General features: G+C 40.1%; 1 protein-coding gene across 1 annotated transcript; it reads right to left on the bottom strand.

Annotated features, from left to right (window-relative positions):
* Positions 1-1,231: 1,231 nt before the first annotated feature.
* On the bottom strand, positions 1,232-8,849 carry SARAF (store-operated calcium entry-associated regulatory factor; the record flags this gene model as incomplete). Its single annotated transcript, XM_010192294.1, has 5 exons — positions 1,232-1,257; positions 1,760-1,878; positions 3,928-4,036; positions 7,067-7,457; positions 8,674-8,849. Coding segments are annotated over 5 exons (821 nt in total), but the record flags the coding sequence as incomplete, so codon positions are not given.
* Positions 8,850-9,155: the final 306 nt, after the last annotated feature.

The following is a 9,155-nucleotide window of genomic DNA, read 5'->3' as shown; positions in this document are numbered from 1 at the left end:
CCCATTTTTCAGTCTTCCAGTGAGAAAATTCACTCTGTTTTTTTGACAATGCCTCTCCCGGGGCACAGCCAATCACACAAGAACTATGTGACACTTCTCAGAGCCCCAAAATATAATCACAGAACAAAACAAGGCCTCTCTGCTTCCCACTCTTGACAGCACTTTGTTTTTTAGAAGTACATTTGGGAAAGTTTCTATCTCATTAGACATTCAAATGTTTTGCTTAGTCTCAAGGCCTGCTGTGTTTTAGAGATACTACCAGCTTTGCATTAAGGATGTTCCCTTCCCTTTTGCAATGAGTATCTTTGATTTACTGCATCCTTGACAGCTCAGACCAGAGCAGACCATTCACAGCAGGAGTTCTCACGGCATTGCTAGCATCCACCATAAAAAGCCTGAAGCCTCAATGCGGGCAAAGTGTCTGTGGCCACCTGAAGCTAAATTACCTCAGTCTTCCAGAAAACGGTCCTAATTAGAGAAGGACCATCTTGTCTCATTGCAGGTTATTTATTATATTTTAGTAATCTATAAAAAAAAATCCTCCAGGTTTGCACAGCCACTTGGACAAATCCTAAAATACAGTGTGTCATAAAATCTGCAAATTTTGGCTCAAACAGTCGCATAGCATAAATACAAACATTAACTAATGTTAGTCTTTCTCCCTCTCTAGTTTTTCTCTTTTCCACCAAGGAAAAACCCGAGCACTCATCTGAGTATCTGACTGCACTTACAGTAATGATCACATCAAATTTACAAATACAAACAAAAGAAGCATCAAAAAACAGCACCTCTTAGATATCAGGTGGATCACACACTAGGTCTTTCAGATGCTGGACCAAGAAAATAAACCAATCAACTCAGAATTTCTGGATTAAATGAAATTAAGCCCAGAACATGAGTAAACTACTTGCTTTAAAAATCTGGTAAGGATACCACTGCCATAATCCCTCACATATAAACAGATATATAGGCACTGTAACATCATTCTTCTTAACTTGGATGAGTTTATTTTGTATCTTATGAAAAGCTGCTGTTTCGAAATAGCAGTTGTTCCAGTACCTGTGATATCCTAAACAAGAGTGAGGGTCCACATGTCCACAGGGAAAGAAAGGAATTCTTTGCCTAGTACTTCACATCTCATATCCACTTCTGAAGCCTACTACTAATTTTAAAAGTGCTAGTACACAGGAAGATTTAGTTGTATCACTCAGATGTAATAACATCAAGGATTTCATCTTCGTTTTGTGCCCCCAAAGCCTGCAAAGAGAAAAAAGAAGTGTCAGCTCCACCACAGCCTTTCCATTGGGCTCTCCTCAGCAATAAAAACACTAAAGGCAGCAAGTGAGATGAGTTAAACATATTCACAAAGTAGAACAGGAAGCAACTGTGGGCTGGCTGGCCTGAAAAATATTCTATTATTGCAGATTAGACAACCTGCTTTCTACAGATTAACAATGTCTGCACATGTTTGCTAGAGAAAGGCATGTGTCGTGCACAGCAAAGGAGAAAGCACCTTGCAGATGAAGACAAACCCAGTGCTGGTGGAACCATGCCCACCGTAGGCCTGCAGGGAGTTTCACGCCCCACAGAGCTGCCCTGCTTCCATGGGAAACAGAAACATGGGACATGCTACAGGTGAGCATGTAGTAAACTGGAAAAATAGAGGAAAGAGCGCTTGCTGAACCTCAACTAACGTCTGTGTATTTCTGACAGGTCAAAGTCTCTCAAGCTTCAGGAGGTGAAAGGTCTTTTGCCTTACCAGAAGCAGTTCTTGTTCCTGAACTGCTGCTTTCTGTGGAATTGCTCGACTGCCCATTCATTGGAGGTGCAGCTGCAGGATCAGTCCACATGCCGTAATATGGGGAACGTGGCTGTGCTCTGATGAGAAACAATAGAAAGAAGGTTTCATTAGTGACCTTATGGAAAATTAAGAATTACCACTCCAAACAAGAGGACTGCATCTCTGAAGGAAACCTATAAACAGACAGCTGTTTCAAAGCTGTGAATCTCCCTACTCGGTGTAATTAATGTGCTGAGAGCAAGGATATCCAGTGTTGTCACAAAAATGCCTGTAGACTTTCAAAAGTAAATGAAACCTCATTCTTCAGGATAAGCAATTCTAACAATTGCAAATGAGGAAATTTTTCCCTCTGAAATTCTGACATTTGATTTTGTCAGACAAAGAAAGTAGATTTGACAACTGAAGCTTTAACACATTTTGGCAACATCTAAGTCCCAGCCACGTAAGACAAAAGAAAACCTGGCTCTGATCTGTTAACTATTTTGAAAAGGTTGTACTACTAGGACAATACATCGTGACCTTTGACTCATTGATTTAAACAACTTGCTTCTATGGATATGGAATTTCCCGCTGTTGAAATCTGCAAACAGCTATTGCACTTTCTGGCACCAACGTCTTCAGACACATAATTTCAAATGTCTAAGGGAAAAAAAACAGTGAACCAAAGACTGTTTTAAAAGAAAGAAGCCCAAGTTAGAATACTTGTTAATGTACTTGGACTTAAATATTCAGTTAGGCCTCTAATCTTGAACAGTAAGAGGTGGCTACTGAAAAGGGTTTGTTGCAGAAATCAAGGAACCAACCTGTATGTAGATAATACACAAATACAATGCTTAAACAATGTATTTATGATTTAAGAAATATCAAGTCAATAAAATCTTGAATGCATTATACCTTCTAAGAATTCTTAGCGGGGTTAATATAATAAAACAAGATCATAGAATCATTTTGGTTGGAAAAGACTTAAGATCATCCACTCCAAGATATGACCTTTCAACCTCTAAAGCTCTACTCAAAGTAAATGTATGCTATTGATTGCATCACCGTCTCTGTTTCATCTTACTTCACTCTATGACATAAAGACTGCACGTGGGAAACTTTAGAAATTCTCTTACAGCCCAAGTTTTCACTTCCTTAATAAACAGGCAATCCTGATAAGGCTTCTGTCATTACAAAAAAAACCCAAACCCAAAACAAAACAAAACACCCCCAGAAAAACAACCCAAAACTTTACAGTGGAAGATGGTGCTTTAACACACTCCTGTCCACGTGACCTTACTTCCAAACCTTCAATATTAAAAATCCCTGTATGTGGTTATATTTAGTCTGTTATATTACTGCATTTCTATGGAATTAGACTTGATACACATGCAGTTATTTGAAAAACAGAGAAAGCTGATTGGGCTCTCAAGGTTTCCTGCAGGAGCCACATATTTTCTCTAGTGAAGCCTAAAATGGCAGCAGTTGTTCCCTTTAAAATGTTTATCTAAAAATGATGCATTTTAAATGTCTAGAAGTGTTTAGCAAACATGCCCAGCAGATGTTTACTTCTGAACTTTTACACAGAAGCTGCTTTTGAGTGCTGTTTGTGATAAGTTTTTCCAAAACGCAACTTACGTATGACCTACAAGTCCTTTGAACAAACACACCTCTTGGCTTTCCACGCATGGGCCATTAGGAGACTACAGATTAAAAGCTATCCGGCCACACTGAGTATCACAGAAGAGCAGCTGCCATCCAGACTGAGTTTAGGAGAGATGACACTGACACAAGGGACCAATCCACAGATGGTTTTATGCTTAATATTATTATCTGCATTTTAAGGCAGTCTACAGATAGATTGTTTAAATGCTTCTTTTAAATTTTCAGGGCATCGTGCCAGGTCAGAACAACCAGCTAAAGCAGAATGGAGTACCTTACTGCTCCAAATTTTTCTTCCCCAGAAACATATTTAAAATGTCTCAGCTGCTGGAGCTACAGATTGCTCCTTAAAATTGTTTCAGAAGTAGGATTTTATAGCTTGAATGATGCAGTCCTGCAAGCTTAGAAACAATGTAAACATGGTAGTTTCATAGTTACCCCCTGAAAGCTTAAACACTGAAAATCTGATAGCATGCATATTTTACCTGTGACTGCCAGCCAAGTAGCCTAGCAAGCCTCCTGCTCCTAATCCAGTCCAAAATCCTGGTCCTGAATTGGTTCCATGGCTGGAATGAGTCCCAAAGCTGTTGCCTTCTTTAACAAAAAGAAAATGGAAAACGTATCAGTTAGTGGCACCTAATCCTCAGGGCAGCTGTTGCAACAAGACTCTCCCCTGTTGAAGATAATAGGAAATTAAGACAAACTTCTCCTCCCAGTTTCAGTAGATTCTTGATCAAGTTTAACTGGAAAGACCTCACAGTCCACAAAGCAGAAAAAAACAAGAAATAAACACCAATGCAAAGAGTTCTACGTTACTCAATCTCACAGCCCTGATGTTTGCAAAACATGGCAGAGTCCCTGCCTGCAGATTTATAAACAGACAAGTTAGATTAAAAATAGAAAAGGAAACTAAGAAAGAATAATCTGCTCAAGGTCACACAGCAGGCCAAAAGCAGATGCAGGAACAAAAATCAAGTACAAAAAATCCAACACTGAACTAACCCCTAAGATACACCCCTTCTAATCTCACCCAGAGCAGCTGCACATTTTGAGTAACAGTGACTCAGTTTAATGGCTAACATGATTTCGTACTGTTCTGGGCAATTCTAGTCTGGTATTTGTTTTCAAAAGACATGCTAACTGCAACTACATTGCAAAGTTTTTATTATGTATGAGTCACCAATCTCAAGTACCTTGATGGAGCTGCAGGCACATAAAGTGGGTTGTGGAGGCAGGAGTCACAGATTTTTTACTTGTGACCTGTATAACATGAGGTTCTGACTCAGAATCAAATGTCTTCCATTTAGAAATAAGAAGAGAAGATGCAAAAACAAAGCTGAATAATTTTCTGGTCTAAAAAAAACCCAAAACCAACCCCATTGATGCAAGAATAAGCTCAACGAGAGGTTTAACACATTTGGAAGTGTAAAAGGCAAAGACTGAAGATAAAAATATGTTCTCCCTGAAATATGCCCATGTAAACAAGTGGACCAGAGATTGTGTGTGTAAAAGTTATACAGGACCCAGTTTATCTTCAAGCTGGTGCAGACTGAAGCTATGGGAGATTCAAATAAATAATTAGTTTGAGTCTACACTGGATTTGTGTTGAATTTCAGTTTCAACGCACTGGAAGAAAGAGAAACTCTCATTGAGATGATACACTCATTAAACTATGCTGCTTTGGAACAAAACCCCCAACCAAAACAAAAGTACTTCATTTACTGTAAAAGCCATGTTAATCATGGAGATGAACCGATTCATTTGTTCAAAAGCACCATGGCTGAACACTGACTCAGAAAACTGAGTCATTTTTTGTTGACATATCTACAGCAAACATTAAGGATCGTGTCAACCCACTAACAGAGAAAAAAGCAGAATTTAATTAAGATAGGCTAGCTAAACAAGTTTAACAGGATGCATTCTGCATGTTAAGGGGATTTAAAATCAGGTAAATTAAATATTAACAGAAATAAGTGAATAACATTGCTTTTCATAACCACCCAGATTTTCAAAGACCAATACACTCCTGGAATGTATGGACATACACAGAGATGTGTTTTCACTCTGATGTCAAAAATTAAGGCAGATACTAAATGCATGCATACATATTAAATGCGTACTATTTTTATTATTTTTAAGCTGGCCCCACAATCAAGAGGTTTCCTTCTTACACTGTTTGAAATCTAAGGAGAAAGCATTGACACTTGTTATTAAAAATGTCATAAGTTAAGCCTTATATGGCTCCCCACATGCATTTTAAGTGCCTCAATTTTCCGTATTAATCAAGAAAACATTTTCAAGGCCCTACCCTTGTCAGATTTCAGACTCATGCAATGAAAAACACATTGGTGCAATTAATTGAACAGGACAGAAAAAAAGAAAGTAATTCCTCTCTCTGTTTTGCCTATGACCAGGGCTCTTGGTAACCACCACGTCAATGCCAGTGGCAAGCGGCACGTCCACACAACATCATGGACGCACAGGCAGCACAGACAGACTGTTTGAAAAGTCTGAAATAACTACACGGAAACCAATTTGCAAAGCCACTAGTAATACAGAAGCAGAACCTCTTTAATTTTTGCTGCGTGTACATCTGAAAGTTTCTGCTGGATGTGCCCTGCACAAGGGTATCCAGTAGTTATACTGGCACAAAGTTATACCGTTGGCCAAATGGCTTGAGAAAACTTGGTAGAAAGCATTAACCAGCATCACTAAAACACAAACTTTTGACAAAGCAAACTTTATCCTTGCTATTTATTTACCTGGTAGAACCCCTTCTCTATCTCTCACACACAAAAATATAGACATTATGCTGCTTGTCAGAATATAAGTTGAGTTCCAGTGCTGTGAGCATCTCACATGTTCACAGGGTTTAATGAGCTGGTCAGATATCAGATGAATAATTTCCCTCAGACACTATGACCACCTACAGCAGTCCATTTATTAAGTGACAAAAGTCATCAGTTTGCTAGGAAAAGAAAAAGTGCATCTTTCCCTAGCAGCAGCCCTGTCACTGCTGATACAATTGCCAACTTCAGATGAAAGGCACCACAAGAGATTCAGCTGCTGCACCTCTAATGATAGCCCACAGACACTGTTCTCTGCTCTGGGAGCCAGATCTTTCAACCACTGAGACTACACCGAGGCACTTGTTCAACAGAGGACTGGTACATGATACTCAACTCTGTCTGTTTTGTGAATGAAACCAGGGGTCAGCAGCCCAACAGCTGAAAGAGCCTTCTGTCAAGGTTCAAAGTGCTTTTTCTGGCATGAGTTTGTTTCTGCCTCCATAAGACTATCCTCTCTTCCAGATACTTATGAAATACTTCCCTGCCACAATCCTCGTATTTCAGAGTATGAAAAGAATATTTGCAGAGGATGGGGAGATGGTTCAAAGGGCAGCTTGCTGCACAGCCTCCCCTGAAAGCCTGTGGGAAACCAAGTTTTTCTTTTCACTTTAGAACAAAGAACAGAATGCAAAGTTGGCTGCAGGCTCTGCAGCCAATTCAGCAGAATCAACTGCCAAGGTATTGGTTTTAGGTCTATCCCACCTGAACTTACTGCAGATAAAACAGTATAATCCTGCTTGCTCTTCTGAGTACTGTAAATGGCTTGGAGCCCTACCTGTGAAGCTGGACTTGAAACCAGGAGGAGGAGGTGCCTGCTGACTCCACCAGGAAGGTCCAGCAAATCCACCACTGTCACCGAAACTCTGCTGAGGCTGTTGGTTACTGAGGAAGAGCTTGTATACTCCAAAAGCAAGACCCAGAAGCACAATTACAACAATCACTCCAGAACCATAATCAGAAGAGTCCTTGCTTGACCGGTAATAGCCAGAACCAAAACTTCCAGAGTTCTTCACTTTCCTTTCGCCTTCCTCAGTCAGCTCAAGCCTAAACAGCAAACTGCAGGAGCCTCTCAAGATATAAGGATCATCTGGATAATCGTAGCCTTCGCAGCTCACTTCAATTCGTCCAAAACGGTGGGTATTTTTCAAGTCTGCTTTGCACTGCCACTGAAAAGATAAACACAATACAAAGTAAAGCCTCCTGCTCCGGAGATGAAAATACCTGTCTGCTTCCCCAAATATGCTCTGAGATAAAGCTGTAACTGCAAAATTATCTAAAAGGCCACACGGTAAGATGTTTCTGAGCACTCTTATACTAGATATTTGAAGTTAACTAACAATGTTTTTTTAAAATTCTAAGGTAAAAAAATATGATCTTTCAGAACACAGAACAGTAACAACTCCGGAAGATTTTCTTCTTCACTGAACAGGTTTTTCAAGTATCCCTTCTTTACGTATAGGAATACTTCTAAAAATAACCTGTATCCTGTGCAACAGTCACTTAGTATATGCCCATCCTATGTAAACTGGATGGCAGCTACAAAAACACAAAATGGAAACCTGAAATCCAGTACACCTGATTACATTTGTTTCCACACAGAAATCAAAAGAAATGGGGACAGACATCATTAGACATTTACATGCAACACTTAACGAACAGATTGTCAATCTGCAGTTGAATACATGCAGACTCTTTGGTCTCATTTCCTCAAAGCATCCGAATTTAGGTATTACCTTTAACTGCATGTAATGCATGTTTTGGGAAAGAAAAAAAACCCCAGTAGTTTCTAAATTAGTAATTCAGGTCAGCAGTAACAACTGCCAATTCCAATTTGACTGCGCTTTTACAATATTGTATTGGGTTTACTAATTTTCTTCAGCCTTGACTCCTAGTTAATCTATTGGCATAAGCCTAGGTAACAGCTAACAAAACAGAAATATGTGACTATTTACTGAGTAGTACTGACACGCTAACGTGCAACAGGAAGTCATGCAAGTCTGAAATTTAGTTTTTAAAATGTTTCTATTGCCTTCTACTAAAAAAAAATTGGAAATCCACATAGTAATATCAAAGAGCATCCTCTGGGGTTCACAAGGGTTTGATTTTATAAACTTGAGCAAGACTTTAATTAAAACCAATGAAGGTTTGCTATGTCATGTTGTTAAATTACAGCCTTCAGGAGTATTTCAAAGATATACTAAAAGTAATATTGGAAAATCCATACACAAAAGCATTCAAGGTTACGTTTTAGCTGCCAAACGTCCTCTAACAAAAAGCAAACTGAACTGATACCCTAGCCCATTACTCTTTTCTCCTTCAGAAGTTACCAATTCTGGGGAAGGATAATTTCACAAAACATTCTAACAAGTTTTAAGTAGTTACCTGTACATCATAACCGTCCCAGCCTTTGTTGTAACACTGGACGACCTCAGGTACATGAGAACATCCAGCAGTGCCGCCCGTGCACTGTAACTGAGGGACTGCAGCTGTCCGCCGGGATGTTGTGTACTGGCCTCTGTGGAGAGTGAGCGCCTGTACCTCCCTCAGCAGGACCCTCCCTGAAACAGGTAGCACAAAGGCCGACGTTTGCCCTGATGCGTTCCCCTTAGCCACAAGGGCCTCCTTTCAAGAGGAGACTGACAGTAACAGCGAGCTTCAAGAGGCAAAGCTCAAAAAGCATCAGGGGAAACACAGCAGAGCCCCCCATTTCCATCGAAGCGGGGCTCTGGGTTATTCTCCTCAGAGCATACAGCCACCCCTGATCGCACAGCGGGATATTATCACTGCGGCACAGGCCGGTTTAAAGTGAGCTCAAAACAAAAAGCCTCACCGGCACAGGCCCGGCACGCCCCGCCCCCCCTACC

Source organism: Mesitornis unicolor, unplaced genomic scaffold, assembly GCF_000695765.1.
Source record: "Mesitornis unicolor isolate BGI_N332 unplaced genomic scaffold, ASM69576v1 scaffold8299, whole genome shotgun sequence".
Taxonomy (NCBI): Eukaryota; Metazoa; Chordata; class Aves; order Mesitornithiformes; family Mesitornithidae; genus Mesitornis; species Mesitornis unicolor.
The sequence above is the reverse complement of the archived record's forward strand: the minus strand, read 5'-3'. Positions and strand labels throughout refer to the sequence as shown.